The sequence below is a fragment of the Macaca mulatta genome, chromosome 4, assembly GCF_049350105.2.
Source record: "Macaca mulatta isolate MMU2019108-1 chromosome 4, T2T-MMU8v2.0, whole genome shotgun sequence".
NCBI lineage: Eukaryota > Metazoa > Chordata > Mammalia > Primates > Cercopithecidae > Macaca > Macaca mulatta.
In genome coordinates this window covers 144,907,964-144,925,348 of record NC_133409.1, presented here as the reverse complement: position 1 = coordinate 144,925,348, position 17,385 = coordinate 144,907,964, and the positions used below count along the sequence as shown (strand labels likewise).

Genomic DNA, 17,385 nt, shown 5'->3' with positions numbered 1-17,385 from the left:
CAAGTTGTGGAGTGTAGCTGCTTAGAAGTTTCCCCTTCTCCCCGTTTCTACTTCCATGTCTGCTTTAGCCTCAGGGCAGGGCCTTTGCTAAGTCTCTTCACAACTCCATCTCCCCAACCGTGAAAGAGTTTCCCTCCTCCCAGTAGGAATGGAACTGAGAGGACCAGAGCTGAATCCTTGTCAGGGCTGGGAGACCTAACTCTATTTTTTTGCTTCCCAGTCTGAACCAGAAGGGTTCTCCCACTTTCATCTCTATGTGTGTGCAGCCTTCTTGATCAAGTGGAGGAAAGAGATCTTGGATGAGGAGGACTTTCAGGTGAGTGGCCAAGAGCTTAGCGTGGGCAGGGAGTGAACATTAGAATGGGAGTTAGCCCCTCAGTGGGCGGCGCAGACAGAAGGTGCCACAGCAGGTACCTGGCTGGGAGTAGGAAGGGAGAAGGGGTGCTCTGAAGGGGTCATCCCTCTTAGTTGGCAGGAAGTCACTGGAGCCCAGGGTTCTTCAGTGTGAGAAGGGTCTTTGTGCCAGAATGGCTGCAGAGTGACTGGGCAGGCCTGAGAGATCTTTCAATCATTCATTGACAAGCATTTATTGAATGCTTGCCACATGCCAGCACTGTCAAAGACAAAGGCTATATTAGGAAGTAAAACAGAGAGAGGTCTCTGTTCTCATAAAGCTTACATATTCTGATAGTGGTGGGGAGACATACAGTAAACATCATAGTAAATGGTAAATTAAAAAGAATGTAAAGGTGCTAAGAAATAATATTTTTTTAAAAAGTAGAGCAGGGTAAAGGTTTTATTAGGTGATAGAGAAGAGACAGGTTGCAATTTTGAATAAAGTCTCGATAGGTTCACTGAGAAGGTGACGTCTGAGGAAAGACCTGGGGAAGGTGAAGGAGCAAGCCACCTGGACATCTGCAGGAAGAGTGTCTAGGCAGAGGAAACAGCCAGTGCAAGGGCCTCAGGCAGCAGCATGCCTGAGCCATGGAAGGAATCATGGCGGTCACTGGTGTGGCCTGGAGCAGAGTGATCCAAGCGAAGAGTAGGAAGAGGTGAGGTCAGAAGAGTCACAGGGACCCAGATCACAGAGGACTTTGTGGCCACTGTAAGAACTTTGACTTTTACTCTGAGTGGAAGAGGAGCTCTAAGAGAGCCATGAGCAGAAGAGAGTGGCACAATCTGACTTATGTTTCAATAGGGCCACGCTGGCTTCTATGTAGACTGTAGGTGTGGGCAAGAGTGGAAATAGAGACCACCCAGGATGCTACTGTAGTCCTCCAGATGAGACATGAAGGTGGTGGGACTTGGATGGTGACAGTGGAGGTGTGAGAAGTGGCCAGATTTTGGATCTATTTAGTAAATAGAGCCAACAACATTTCCTGATGAATTGGGTGTAGAGTACAACAGAAAGGGGTGAGTCTGGATGGCTTTATAGTTTATGGAGAAGGCTACAGTGGGGACAGCAAGAGTCCAGCTTCGGGCATATTGGATTTGAAGTACCATTAGACGTCTAAATAGAGATGCAGACTAGGCAAATATATCTTGAGTCTGGAGTTTGAAAGAGAGATCTGGACTGGACCTATAAATTTAGGAGCCTTTGCCTAGACGCTACTTAAAGCCAACACACTGGATGAGATCCCTAAGGAAGGAAGGATGGACAGAGAAGGGGACCAGGGCCCCAGCCCTGACACACTCTTATGTGACTACATGAAGAGGTCAGGGAGCAGAGGAGGCTGAGAGGGGATGACCAGCGAGAGTACAGCCTCCAGGAATCCCTGGGGTGGGGGTGCTTCAGAGTCCCTATGTAGAAAACTCAAGAAGGGCCTTTGTTAGGTGGTGGGTGGGCTAGGAGCTGTTCCAGGGTCAGGGAAATAAGGATTTAGGAGAGAGATTGTCAGGCTCTCCAAAGAGAATCATTGGGGTTAGGGGTGGGGAGTGTATTACTTTTATGCTTTGCACATTTCTGAACTGAGAGTTTTTTTGGTTGGTTTGTTTTTAATAGGTATATACTTATTTTAAAAGCAAGGGGAAAAGCCAGAGAAAGTTGAATGCTTTTATAAATTCTAACTATAACGTAGATGTTCTGAAGATCAGCAGTGTCTCATGTGATCCCTGAGCATTACCACTCTGTGATTGGTGTTAGGCGGCAAAAGAACAGAAGACTGTTTAGTAGATAGATGGAAAGACAGGACCCAGCTTGCCCAAGTAAGGGCTGTGGAAGAAAAAGGAGAGCGGATGCGTTGATTTCTGTGAGTAGATGCTAGCCATGGTGCCAAGGCTTCAGGCTACTGATTAAGAACCATGGCTTCTGCCAGTGAGCAGCATGTGTGGCATTCTAGGATAAATGAGGACAAGGGGCTGGAATGGCTGTATGCCGGGATGAGCTATCCATTTTGATAATGTGGTTGAGGTGGAGCCGGATAATAAGAGCATGAAGTTTAATTTAGTTATCATGAGCGAGGCTCAGAGCTTTGCCATATGTGATAAAAGTGCTTCCCAGATCAGCTCAGGGAGGTGCAGATGATTCCTGGAACGGCTTTTAGCAGTTCACAATATCGGCAGAACAGAGGACAATACTCTGTGACTTTACAGCTATGTTAATCCTGGAGATGTTCTTTACTGGATAGCATTTTCAATTATCTGGTAGGTCTGCGGTCTTTTGGCAATACCCAGCAGAACAGCATTGGGACTATTGTCTGCTGCGCTATTAACACCTCGATTAATCCTGTTCGTGGAGGAGTCTCAAGTCTTTCTTTCAGACAAAATAGAATGGGCGATTAAACTGGATAAGGTGAAAAGTTCCTCCCACCTCCATAGTTCTAAAATTCTATGAATGATAAAAGAAGAAAATGTGCCTGGGTGTTAGGCTAGACAGGCAGTGCCCTTTAGGAGACAGAATCATGGCAGAGGTGTGAGGAACAAGGGCACAGAGCATTGTGTAAGGTTGAACTGTTGGGTGTGACTTTCGCAGAGAAATTAGGCACGTGTATCCTAACTGCTGAAGGGCTGCTTGTGGTGAAATCACTGTGAAGGAAGCTCTGTAGATGAATACAGGTATTGTAAAAAACCAAACATGCCCAGCCTGGAAGAGAAGTTTTAGGGCTAAAAGCCACCTTAAGTGACTCAAAGAAAAACCAGGTGAAGTGGTTACAGAAATAAAAGTGGTAGTTGCAGCAGTTTTAGCAGACCAGCAAACTGGTTACACTTAAAGAACAGGGAAAAAGAGCCAGATATAAGGGAAGCCAGTAAGGGGTCCAGAGAGGAAGCAGATAGCTTCCTGTCAAGGTTGGGGACTGTACACAATAGTACAGTGGTTAAACCATGGTCTTTGGAGCCAGACTGCCTGGGGTCAGATCCCAGCTCTCCCACTTTCCTAAACATGCAGCTGTAAGTAAGTAACTTGTTTCTCTGTGCCTCCATTTTCTTATCTATAAATGGGGCAATAGGACCTACCTCCTTGGGCTATGATGAGATTAAAGTAACAAATACATGTGAGGCAGTTAGAATAGTGTACTTGATACATAGTCCTCAAAACAGTGCGCTTATTATCATTGATATTAATACTACCTTTAGTGTATTCATGAGTCCTGGAAGCAATGAGGCAAGCTTTAAAAACCCACTTTTCTAATTAAGTGGTTTTTAACATAATGAGTAAACCACACAAGGTTCATACTGGGGGAAACTGCTGACCTGGATGAGGAAACTGGGATGAGGCATCAGAAAACACAGGGGCAAAGGGCTGGGTCCCAGCTGCGGCAGAACCCCCCAGCAGCAAGGGTGCGTGCTTCTCCCTGGCCAAGCAGTTGTCTGGGGCCACTGCCTGGCAGAGGGACCAAAAACTGACAAGGAGATCACACTGAGAGGTTTCCTTCCTGAGACCGCTGGACAAAGAAGCCTGAGGCACATTTGCACACAGGACTCTGGGAGCAGAATGGCTGGATCCTCCGGGGCCCATGGGTGGCTTGAAATGAGAGCTGTCAGAAGAGCTGGGTCAAAGCCTCTCGTGGTAGGAGGGGACTCTCGACAATTCCTGCCCTCAGCCTGGGCTAGTGTAATAGAATCGTAGTAATAATGTTAGGTTGAATCATATGCAATTGTTTTTGTAGATCAGAATGATTGAATATTGGCAGTTTTGTGAGGCTCAATCTAATAGCAGCTAAATCTTAGCGCTTTATTATTATTATTATTATTTTTCTTTTTTTGAGATGGAGTCTCGCTCTGTCGCCCAGGCTGGAGTGCAGTGGTGTGATCTCGGCTCACTGCAAGCTCCGCCTCCCAGGTTTACGCCATATTCTCCTGCCTCAGCCTCCCGAGGAGCTGGGGACTACAGGCGCCCGCCACCTCACCCGGCTATTTTTTTGTATTTTTTAGTAGAGACGGGGTTTCACCGGGTTAGCCAGAATGGTCTTGATCTCCTGACCTCATGATCCCTTTGGGTTCCCAGCACTTTGGGGAGACCTCGGCCTCCCAAAGTGCTGGGATTACAGGCCTGAGCCACCACGCCCGGCCTTTTTTTTTTTTTTTTTTTTTTTTTAAAGTAACTAGGCCGAGGTCACCCGAGTGAGTGGTAGAGGCCTGGAATCCACTCTCTGAACCACTATGCTTTGCTGCCTGTCAGTCCCAGGCCTGCCAGGTGCTTCCTGGAGCTCTTGAGCTAAACTCACATGGTGGCTGTTCCCAGGCAAGGATCTGCTTATGTTTCCACCTCAAGATTTCTTCTTCCCCATGTATCCCCCTACATTGGAGATTGCTAGCAGGCTTTCTCCTCACAAAGAAACATTTAGCAACAACAACAAAAACCTATTGTTTTAAAACTGAAAAAGAATTCCTCCCAGGGTCTTCCTTGTGACCTCCTCCTATTCTGGCTCCTGGGTTTTTCTCCTTCCACTGCCAGAAAGATCCGTGATCTCCTGCTGCCGTTTCATGCTCTCCCTCCAAGTGGCCTGAAATCACCTCGCACGCATCCCTGGGGGAAGCAGAGGCTCTAATGCTCCAGGGCGGACTGCAGCAGGGAGTCCACAGGGCTGGTGCAGGTTATGGGTGAAGAGCAGCTCTGGGCCTATCTGTGGAGCCGTAGAGCCCTGCCTGGGCCCTGGTGGAGCTCTCAGGCTTCAGTTAGATCAGTGGCTGGGGAGGCCGTGTTGACTGGGGAGGAGCAAGAGTCTCTGAGACACAGGAAGTATTCTCTGTTTTCATCTGGGTGGTGGTTAATTGGGTGTGTACTTAGGTAAAAAGTCATCAACCTGCACGCTTAAGATTTATGTCATGAGTCCACCCTCAAAAGGTTGGAAGGAAAGTAAATGGTGGAGACAATGTAAGAGTGCTCAAATCTACCTACCAAATAGACAAATAGATGTTTTCTACCCATTTTGATGCGGGTCGTTTTTACATAATCACAATTCATTACCACAGTGTACAGTTACGTAAGTTATGTACTACTATGGAAGTGAATGGAGCTTCTGTTACCCAGCGGGGAGCCTGACGAGGACTGTATCTGCCCAGAGGACAGGGCCATCTAGGCCAGCAATAGGAGGCCTGTCAGGGCCTCCTGTTTCCACTCTGATCCTAGAAAAAGGAAGTAAGAGGCCAGGCATGGTGGCTTATGCCTGTAATCCCAGCACTTTGGGAGGCCACGGCAGACAGATCACCTGAGGTCAGGAGTTCAAGACCAGCCTGGCCAAGATGGTGAAACTCCATCTCTACTAAAAATACAAAATTAGCCAGGCATGATGGCACACACCTGTAATCCCAGCTACTTGGGAGGCTGAGGCAGGAGAATCGCTTTAACCTGGGAGGCGGAGATTGCAGTGAGCCAAGATCGCGCCAGTGCACTCCAGCCAGGGCAGCAAAGTGAGACTCTGTCTCAAAAAAAGAAAAAGAAAAAGGAAGTAAGCAAAGGGAACTTTTGAGGGAATACGGCTGGAGCCTGTGAGTGCTGAGAGGCCTGCTATCCCCACAGGTGTTTGTAATAAAAACATGTTTTTATTCCCAACAGCCATTGGCAGAATATGCCATCAAGGCAGGTTGCAGATGTCAGACTTGGGGAAGACTTCCCAAAGCAGATGAATGTCAGACCTCAGGACAGGAACTGGTTGAGTGAGTTCGTGATGAGGAAAGGCATGACAAGCCCCCTGTGGTCACTGCAGCACACATAATTACAACCCAAAACCAAGGGGTTACAACAGGGAGCAGGGGAACACCTCCAAAAGTCAAAAATTCACTGCACGTGTAGACGAGCATAAGCTGTGCCCAGTTGTGGGCACTTAGATGAGCAGCAGGCAGAAAATCTGTACAGTATTAAGCAACCCATAGGAGGCCTGAAAACCGACTCTAGGATAATAGTTCTATGAAGAGTGTCTGCCTGAGTCAGAGGGGACAGGTGCCTGAGCAAATACCTGGTCACTCTATTCTAAAAAGTCGTCTCGGGAAAGCAGCAGCAGCAAAGCCCAGAACATGGAAGCCCAGGAATATGTCGGCCAGGGCCAGCAAGGCCTCAGAGGGCTCAGGACGGAATCTGAGGAGCACCATGCAGGGCACTCTAAGGACTAATAATCAACATTTCTTTAAATACATAAAAAGAGGCCAGGTGCAGTGGCTCATGCCTGTAATCCCAGCACTTTGGGAGACTGAGGCAGGAGGATCACTTGAGCCTAGGAGTTCAAGACCACCCTGGGCAACATAGGGAGACCCAGTCTCCAAAAAAATATTTAAAAATTAGTCAGGCATGGTGGCACACACCTGTAGTCCCAGCTACTTAGGAAGGTTGGGTGGGAGGATCATCTGAGCCAGGGAGGTCAAGGGTGCAATGAGCCATCAGTGGACAACAGAGTGAATCTCAAGTGAGTGAGTGACTGAGTGAGTGAGTGAGTGAAATGACAAGGGAGTCAGCTGGAAGAAACCATTGGAGAGATTCCCACTCTGAAGGTTTCTTTTGTAGGAGACAGGTCAGGGTTATTAAATAGTGCTAAGCCCGTAGGATGTTCCAGACCTCAATAATAAACTAAATGTAAATAAATCCCTTGAACCAGATGGCATCCACCCACCACTTCTGCAAGAACTCAAGGGTGCGATTGTGGAACATTGCCCAAATGGGGGCCCTGTCTTTACAGACATTTGGTGAATTGCCAGTTTGAATCCTGCACACAAGGGTTCGGAGGGAACCCTGGGAACTGAAGATCTTCTGCCCAAAACAAGCTGGTGTGAGAAAGGGCACAATTCCTAGACATATGAACAAAAACAAGCCATTGAGGGAAACTACACAGCTTTCTTTGAGAGGAAACTTTGTCAAATGCCTAGATTCAGGAAGATCCAATGAATAAAAGTTTGACTCTCAACAAGCTTGTATGGCAGGGACATGTTTTTGAAAAGTTGTCTTGGGACCAGAGGAAATGTTTTGCCTCCTCACTGATTCTCAAAATAGAAGAGGTTTGTTTTAAAGTATTTGACTAGAAAGGTATTTTTACATGCTTGAATACACTTTACATTTGCAAAGAATGTTCCAGTACTGCAAAGTGATTCTATATACAGTATCTTATTTAGTAGCACATATTTAATGTTCTTTTGTTACTCATCATTATACATCCTGTCTTTGGTTGTGCCAGCCCTTATTGCAGAGTAAAATTAGTCAACTCTTAGTCACCAGCTGGGTCACACTGGTGGCTGGGAAAGACCAAGAAGAGGCAGAGGAAGAAGTGGCACTGATAATAAAAATCCATTCAAGAATTTAGCTGTGGCCGGGCGCGGTGGCTCAAGCCTGTAATCCCAGCACTTTGGGAGGCCGAGACGGGCGGATCACGAGGTCAGGAGATCGAGACCATCCTGGCTAACACGGTGAAACCCCGTCTCTACTAAAAATACAAAAAAAAAAAAAAATAAGCCGGGCGAGGTGGCGGGCGCCTGTAGTCCCAGCTGCTCAGGAGGCTGAGGCAGGAGAATTGCGCGAACCCGGGAGGCGGAGCTTGCAGTGAGCGGAGATCTGACCACTGCACTCCAGCCTGGGCGACAGAGGCAGACTCCGTCTCAAAAAAAAAAAAAAGAATTTAGCTGTAACACATCTGCAGCCGGTTCACACCTCTCAGCTGTAAGACAAACTGGATACTTTGTAAGGACTGTGGCCTATTATGCACCAAAATCCCTTACTAAGATTGTCTGGGTGAGCTGTCTGCTGGGTCCAGTGATACATTAGTAAACAAAGAAGTTGAAATAGAAGGCTAACATATGCTTTGGATTGCTTGGCAGTGTGACACCAATATGGCATCAAGCCTTACTATGAGTCCAAGGACTTAATGACTAAATAAAAGTAAAAATGAACAACAACAAAAAAAGTGAATGCTTCTAGATTTCCTTCAAACAGCCTCTTTTATGACTTCTCTTCTTTTTGTTCCTTCTACTTTATGCCTTACTTCTCATGCCAGGGCAGGCAGTATATAGTCTAGTGATAGTGAGCACATGCCCAGATTGTCTGGACTCAAATGCCTGGCCAGCACTACCCTGTGACCCCAGGCAAGTTCCTTAACCCTGTGCCTCAATTTCCTCATCTGTAAAATGGAGGTAATAATATGTATCTCATAGAGAGATACATATGAGATTAATCCTATGAGATTAATCTCATAGGATTAAACAAACTAGTACAAAGTACATGTGAAACATTTAGAGCCCATCTGTTACGTAATAAGTGCTCAATAAATGCCATTATACTGATTATCTTTGGTGTTCTTCCTCTTCCTCCTCAATTATTCTCCCACCTTTATTGGACAGTCTTTAGTGGAATTTTCCTATACTTTTCCTATACCTTTCCCTTTTCAAAGTCTCTGCTTATTACCCACTATCCCTTTACCTTTGGCCTCTTATCTAATTGTTTTTTTCCCACTGGTCACATATGACTCAAAGTCCTTCTCTGCCATATTGCCTTTTCTTGTGTAGATTTTCAGCAGATAACTATGCTTGGCCCTTTTCTGCCATTTCCAGCTGTTTTCTACAAAAGGTGTTTGCTCCCTTTCTATTAATTGGGAATCTCTTTCTGATGCTTGCCCTACAAGCTTTCTTCTCCTGCTGACTGTAGTATCTCATCTGAGTGCATGTCATACTTAAGTGCTCCCATTAACTGGCGTTGTAACAAATCTTCAGTTGTTCCCTGCCCTGGTAGTGTCTCTTCTCTGCCCCTAGATAAAAGCTCCTGATTTGTGATTAGCACTTTCATCCCCCAGCCATAATTATTGTTTATACTTTTTTTTTTTTGAGACGGAGCCTCGCTGTGTTGCCTAGGCTGGAGTGCAGTGGCGCAATCTTGGCTTATTGCCACCTCCGCCTCCCAGGTTCAAGCAGTTCTCCCGGGTTCAAGCAATTCTCCTGCCTCAGCTTCCCATGTAGCTGGGACTACAGGTGCACGCCATGACACCCGGCTGATTTTTTGTATTTTAGTAGAGATGGGGTTTCACCATGTTGCCTGGGCTGGTCGTGAACTCCTAAGCTCAGGCAATCGGCCTCCCAAAGTGAGTTTCTACTTTTTAATCCATTGGGCAGGATTTCCCATTGTTGCAGCATGAGGACAGCAGGTGGTAGACTAGGGTAGGGGCTAGAGGTGGGGATGTTGCAGTTTTAGGTATAGCCACCAGGTGGTAGAGTGGTTCCTTACGGCTAAGCGTCACTTCCCTTGGGGGAAGTGGGGACGTTCACTTGTCCAGGGGTGTAATTATTTGGAAGCTTTTGAAAGGTTTCTGTTAAGACTGGAAGAATTGGAAATTATAGGTAGATCTCATCTCAACAAAGAGTATTCTCGGCCGGGCACGGTGGCTCATGCCTGTAATCCCAGCACTTTGGGAGGCTGAGGCGGGCAGATCACGAGGTCAGGAGATCGAGACCATCCTGACCAACACGGTGAAACTCCGTCTTCACTAAAAATGCAAAAATTAGTGAGATGCGGTGGTGCGTACCTGTAATCTCAGCTACTCGGGAGGCTGAGGCAGGAGAATCGCTTGAACCTGGGAGTTGGAGGTTGCAGTGAGCCAAGATTGCCTCTGCACTCCAGCATGGCAACAGAGCGAGACTCCGCCTCAGAGAAAAAAAAAAAGTATTCTCTTCTAGAGAGCTATGTCCTTTGTTGGCTGTTCTTGTTTGTTATCAGTTATGCAAGTGTATGTAACCATCATAGAAAGATTTAGAAAATTCCTGTAAGAAATCTTAGGCTGGTCACAGTGGCTCACGCCTGTAATCCTAGCACTTTGGGAGGCCGAGGCGGGCAGATCAAGAGGTCAGGAGATTGAGACCATTCTGGCTAACACGGTGAAACCCCGTCTCTACTAAAAATTAAAAAAAAATTAGCCGGGCGTGGTGGCTTGTGCCTGTAGTCCCAGCTACTCAGGAGGCTGAGGCAGTAGAATTGCTTGAATCCGGGAGGCGGAGGTGGTGGTGAGCCAAGATCATGCCACTGCACTCCAGCCTGGGCCACAGAGCGAGACTACATCTCAAAAAATAAGAAAAAGAAATCTTACCACACAGAGGTGAATATCACAAATCTTTAAAAAATTTTTGATTAATATGCATTTTATTTTATGTATTAATATTTAAAACTATTATTCTGAGGAGATGGATGGGGTTCACCAGACAGCCCAAGAGTCTAAGGTACAGAAAAGATTGAGACCATTACAAGGAGAGTCTGCCTAACTTAGGCTAGAAGTTGCCTGCCTGAGGAGAATGTTAGCAAAAAGAGGCAACGCCTTTTCCAGTTGTTGTGGGATAGGGGCACGTTGCAGGAAGGAGGTAGGAAGCAGGAGAGATGAGTCAAAGGGACCACAGGCCAGGGAATTCATGGTGGCATGGGGGTGGGGGTATGTATTATAGTCCAAGGTCAACATTTTAAAAAATAAGTTGAGATAGAAATGATGGTTCTCTTTCAAAGAAAACAAACAAAAAAAGCTTTGAGGCAGACAGGACTGAGGCCAGGATAGAACCAAGAGAGAATGACTCCTGTGAGAGGGAGTATTCCAAAGATGTTCCGATCAGCTGAAGGCAGAGTTTTTAAAAGCAGAGCATCTGCTGGGTTGAGTGAATATCAGTAACTGGTTGAATAACTGGTCTGGTTGAGTGAATTTCTGTAACCATGTGACTGGAGGGGTTTGCCTGGAGGGTTGGAGAAAGCAGATGCCAGCAACCATGGAGGGGAGAGTGGGGACCTTGGGATGTGCAGTCTTCTGGTGGTTCACTACCATCGTGACTTATGGCTTTGAGTACTGTTCTCTGGCTTGGAGACCAAAGGGAAGACATTAGCATTAGCAAAGTTTGCTGTTTTTAATGAGAGTATTTAGTGCTGGTAGAGATCTAGGGAAATGGGCATTTTTCTGGAATGTATTTTCTGGTTGAATGTTAAAGACCTTTAAAATGTTTGTGGCAGGCCAGGCGCAGTGGCTCATGCCTGTAATCCCAGCACTTTGGGAGGCCAAGGTGGGTGGATCACCTGAGGTCAGGAGTTTGAGACCAGCCTGGCCAACATGGTGAAACCCCATCTCTACTAAAAATAGAAAAATTAACCAGGTGTGGTAGCACACACCTGTAATCCCAGTTACTCGGGAGGCTGAGGCAGGAGAATCGCTTGAACCTGTGAGGGAGAGGTTACAGTGAACTGAGATCGTGCCACTGCATTCCAGCCTGGGCAACAGAGCAACACTCTGACAATAAATAAATAAATAAATAAATAAATAAATAAATAAATAAAGTTTATGCCCTTTGAAATAGTAATTTCATTTCTAGGAATTTGGCTTAGGGAAATAATCCAAGATAAGACTTTGTGCATAAAGATGTTCATTATAATTTTTTATAGTGAAAAACCAGAAATAATTAAATGCTCAAAACAGGAGGATGTAAATTATGGTACATCTTACCTCATGGAAAATTCTTTGGTTATAGAAAATATCTACGAGGAATTTTTAATATTAGAGGAAATGCTTATGGTAAATGCTGAATAAATTCAAAATTATATAGAGAAACTATTTCAAGCATGTAAAATGTGTAGGAAAAGGACTGGAAGGAAATATGCCAAAATGTCTTAAAATGACTTCCTCTTGATTGTGAAGTTATCGGTAATTTATTTTCTGTTTTTTTTACTTTTCAGTAAACAAAATTTCCACAGAGTAGCTTTGCCCAGGCTGGAGTGCAGTGGTGCGATCTCGGCTCACTGCAACCTCTGCCTCCCAGATTGAAGCAATTCTCCTGCCTCAGCCTCCCAAGTAGCTGGGATTACAGGTGGCCACCAAAATGCCTGGCTAATTTTTCTATTTTTAGTAGAGATGGGGTTTCACCATGTTGGCCAGCCTGGTCTCAAACTCCTGACCTCAAGTGATGGGCCCACTTTGGCCTCCCAAAGTGCTGGAATTACAGGCATGAGCCACTGCGCCCAGCCCAGAGTAGTTATTACTCAAAAGAAAGTTATTTTATAACACAATAATATACAAATATTTTATTCTATAAGATGCATAAGTATAATGAGAGAAAAGTGAAAGGCTTCCATCCCAAAGGGTAACACTGTGAACAGTTTCCCACTTCTCTAAAATGTTTATATGTACATGTACCTATACAAATATATTGTTATGTTTTTTTCTTTTACCTAAGTGGGATCATACTGTAAATATTTTTCTGCAACTGCCTTTTTTATCCTTTCCAAAATGTCTTCTATATCTTCCCATATTGATACATGTAGACCGGCTTCACTTGTTTCAAGTGCTGCCTTGCATCTCATGATGTGGATAATCCATGGTTTATCTCACCATTCCTACACTGGCAGACGCTTTTCTAGTATCCTTTTTCACTATTTGAAGCAATGATGCAGTGAATACCTTTGTACACACAATAGTGTGACTATTTCCCTAGGATAGAGAGTTAGAAGGAGAGTTGCTGGATCAAAGACCGAGTGCATTTCTTATTTTGATAGATATGGTATGTATTTAAGATGATATAAACTTGTCTACTGTAACCACGACCTCAAAATAACAGTGACTTAAAACAAGATGGTTGTTTATTTCCCTTCAACTAACAGTCTAAGTGTAAGCAGTCCAGGGCTAACATTATGGTTTTGGAGTGTTAGGGACTCTGATTTATTTTGTCTTATTACTCTGCCATCTTCAACACGTGCTTTAATTTTATAGTCTAAGATGATCACTTCTACTCCTCCATTCATATCCATTTTTTAGGAAGGAGAGAAGTTTAGAGCAAAACCTGGAAGTTACACCTATCATTTTTGTTCGTATCCAGAATTGGCCAGAACCTAATTGTGTTGGCCACACATAGCAGTGATGTGCCTTGGGCAGCTTTATGCCCAGCTACACTTCTAGAACTAAAGGAGAAAATCTCGTAAAGGATGCACAAGACCTTTCCACTGAACACTGCAGGACGCTGCTGGAGTATTCAGTCAGCTAGGAGCAGGGTTTGTAAGTCATCACAGTGTGAGTGGCCCCTGGCATTAGTGCGTTAGCTATTCACATGGATAGTCTGTTTTCCCATTTGGCTGTTCGCCTTCTTTCTTACTGATTTGTAGGCATTCCTTATAGATTTCATATATTAACCTTTTATTTTCTATAAATGTTATAAATATTTTGTCCGTTTCTTTTTTGTTTGTTTGTTTGAGATGGAGTCTCGCTCTGTCCCCAGGCTGGAGTGCAGTGGTGCTATCTGGGCTCACTGCAACCTCCGCCTCCCGGGTTCAAGCGATTTTCCTGCCTCGGCTTCCCGAATGGCTGAGACTAAAGGCATGTGCCACCTTGCCCGGCTAATTTTTTGTATGTTTAGTAGAGACGGGGTCTCACTGTGTTAGCCAGGCTGGTCTCGATCTCCTGACCTTGCGATCCACCCGCCTTGGCTTCCCAAAGTGTGGGATTCCAGGTGTGAGCCACTGCGCCCGGGCTATATTTTAACTTTGTCAAAGGATCACTTGAACCCAGGAGTTCGAGGCTGCAGTGAGCTATGATTGCACCACTGCACTCCAGCTTGGGTGACAGAGCAAGAACCTGTCTCAAAAAAAAAAGTCATAATTATTGTTACAACTATTTAAAGAAATATGCATGTGAAAAAAAGACCGAAAATGAATACTTTAAGATTAAGAGAGGTATATTTGGATGTGATTATTTTTCTCTCTTAAAAATCTTTATTGTTGCCGGGCGCGGTGGCTCAAGCCTGTAATCCCAGCACTTTGGGAGGCCGAGACAGGCGGATCACGAGGTCGGGAGATCGAGACCATCCTGGTTAACACGGTGAAACCCCGTCTCTACTAAAAAATACAAAAAACTAGCCGGGCGAGGTGGCGGGCGCCTGTAGTCCCAGCTACTCGGGAGGCTGAGGCAGGAGAATGGCGTGAACGCGGGAGGCGGAGCTTGCAGTGAGCTGAGATCCGGCCACTGCACTCCAGCCTGGGTGACAGCGCGAGACTCCGTCTCAAAAAAAAAAAAAAAAAAATCTTTATTGTTGTCATTCCCTATTTATGTTTTTATGTTTTTAAAGAGGCAGATGTTAGCGGACTAGAGAATCAGCAGAGGCTTGCAAGGCTTCCTGAGGTGAACTAGGACTGAAAGCTGTGTGCTGTTGGGAGGAAGGAGGCTGGACTCTTTGGGATGTGTGAGCCAGGAGGAAGGGGCCCCATTCTAGGCCTTGGTCTCTAAGAATGGGGTTGCTGGTCCGCTGGTCTATAGTCTGGTATGATAAAAAAGCCCTTTCTTGCATTCCAGGGTCTCCTCATGCTGCTGCAGAACCTACCTACAATACACTGGGGCAACGAAGAGATTGGGCTGCTTCTCGCCGAGGCATACAGACTCAAGTACATGTTTGCCGATGCCCCGAATCACTACCGCCGATAGGTGCTGTCTCCTCCGGGGACCCAGACTGCCCTCATCTCTGATGGCAGTCTGATCACTGTGGCCACTGTGCGAGCCGTGGACCCCGGCCAGGAACCACTCCTGTTGTACAAAGCTCACACCCGCCGCCCAGGTCTTAACTTTCTGGCGTCCACCACTCCATGTCTCTGGATGTGTCACTTGGACCACTGTCAGTATTCCATGCCACGTGGATGGGCCCAGTTCTGGGAGAGGACAGAAAAGGTGGTACAGGGTTGTCTGCCCCTTTAAAAGAAACTGGACAAAGAAGGGGAAGGCTCAGGGTCTCAACTCACATTGTCCCTACAGGGACAGGCCCCAACTGAAAACTGTTGCTTTTTTTTGTGAACATAGTTTGATTTGATCACAGGTCAAAAACGCCTTATATTTTCAAAAGACTCCCGGCTCCTCTTCCCTCTCCCTGGTTTCCTAGCCCTTCCCCGTCTGCCCTAGTCTGAGCCAGTGAGGGGTAGCTTTTTAAAACCATTATTCTAGATGGAGGAGACACTGATGCTTGTAACTCTGGGAAGAGGCCTACACCCAAGAGCTAGGAATTTTATTTTTCCTTTTCTCACCAGGTGTCTGCATGTGTGTGTGGGTGTGAATGTGTATACACACCCATCAGCATTTAGTCACATGTCTGAATTTCTGTGTCCAGATGAGCCCCATCAGACTAGTTGGGAAGGGCCCCAGTGACCAAGTGTATAAGCATCCCTTGAAGAGGGATCAGGGCAGGGGAGGCAGAAGGGGCTGTTTACCTCTCCAAACTCCTTTTCCATGATGACCCACTCCAAGATATTATGTGTAAATTGTGTTATTATGTATATGGGTAAAGATGTACAAATATATGTCCTCTTTGTAAGCAGATATGATTTTATATTTATAATGTGCATCAACATGTGGAAGCAATCTAGGTCACTAGCACAGAGGAAGTTGCCAGGAAGGTGGCTTCAGCGCCTCCAGGTTGGTCCTGGGTGTCCTGCTGTGAGGGGTAGAACGGGAGGCTGCTGGAGTGAGTGGCTGAGCGGGTGGAGCCATCCCAAGCATCAGTGTCTCAGAGTCCTCCTTGCCCCTTTCTTCACCCTGCCCTCCAACCCCCAGACTTTCCTGGAGCATCTTCGCTTTGCTCCTAGCAGCCTCCCCAAGAAGGGACTGCAGAGGCGGGCAAGCCCTCTCTATGTGTTTTTATTCCCACCTTCCCCGGAATCTGGGGAGGGCTTTTGTTTTCACATTTTCAAGTTCAGCGTTGTATTCAGGACAGAAGCTGTGACTGAAGACTGTGCCAAGGAAAGGGGCTTCCTGTGTGTCCCTCGGGTTTGGGGCTCTTCTCAGAGAGCAGCACTCCTTGTCCCTTACTGTCACCTTCACTCCCCACACAGCTCATGAGATGTGTGACCCCTTGTTTGAGTTTTGGTATTTGGTAGTGGAGGGTGGGGGGATGGGGGCCAGCAGCTGTCATCCTCCTGGGAAGCCGAGCAGCATCCCTGGTGGGTAACACCCTTGAGTCTCTTTGCCAGTGAGGCCCACCACACCAGTGTGAGTTAGGTTTCTCATCTGGAGCTGTTTCTCAGGCATTCTTCCCGACCCTCTTCCTTTTCCCCTTCGGTGTGCCTCAGTGGTCCCCTCAACCGGACTAATTAAAGAAAGACACTTGTGTTCCCAAGTGGTGGTTTTATTTTTTTAGTTTTTATGTTTGTATGGGAAATTGTGGATAAAGTGAAAAGAATTGTAAATAAATGGTGTATTTCCTCCTCCATCTGCTGGTTTTTCTCCTGTGTGTTCATGGAACCTAAAGAGTCTCCTCTTCCTGAGTTTTTCTTGCTGATACTAGTACGTGTGCGGTCAGGCCTTCTGTGAGGTGAGCAGGGGATCAGCAGAGGATCAAAAAGCATTCTTAGAGGACAGCCAGCAAACACTTACCCAGCATCCATCTGTGAAAGGTACTGTGGAAACTACACAAATGAGTAACTTGGTAAATGAAACTACTAAAAGGAGTTAACTTGCCAACCACTTTGATAAGCACTTTACATGGATTATTTGATTCATCCGAAAGGAGTATGTTATCTGATGGATGGTAGAAAACAGACTAGAATTTCTGTGCTGGATGAAAACCTGGAGATATCTAGTTTAACCCCCTCATTCACAGAGGAAAATCCAAGCCAAGGCCAAGGAAGACAGCATCAGAGTCATCAGAGTAAGAACCAGAGGACCGGTGTCCTGGCTTGCCTGTTCAGTGCGTTTCCACCAAAGCAGAAAGAACTAAGACGGCCGCCATGTAAGGTTGTCTTTAAGTCTCATTTTGGTCGTCAGCTGTTGATTTTTTTCTTGGTAACCTTACTGTGAAATATCTCAAGAAAGGTAGCTGATTACATTTCATCTACAAAGGACAGGTTGGAATGGTTTCCCCACCCAGAATTCCTTCCTAGGATTTATTTGAGAGTATTTCTTGGTTTCAGTCATTAGGAACCATATAAAAATTAAATTCAGCTATGTGTAACAAAAAACAAAAATAGGGCGGGCGCGGTGGCTCATG

At 45.9% G+C, this 17,385-nt stretch overlaps 1 protein-coding gene across 1 annotated transcript in view; it reads left to right on the top strand.

The window, feature by feature from the left end:
• The window catches only part of TBC1D22B (TBC1 domain family member 22B), a 75,146-nt gene extending 58,538 nt beyond the window's left edge, over positions 1-16,608 (top strand). Inside the window, exons 12-13 of the mRNA XM_015136260.3 lie at positions 221-316; positions 14,709-16,608. Coding sequence (XP_014991746.1) covers positions 221-316; positions 14,709-14,837 — 225 coding nt within the window. The 3' untranslated portion in view covers positions 14,838-16,608. The remainder of the gene's footprint in view (positions 1-220; positions 317-14,708) is intronic.
• The last annotated feature ends 777 nt before the right edge of the window (positions 16,609-17,385 follow it).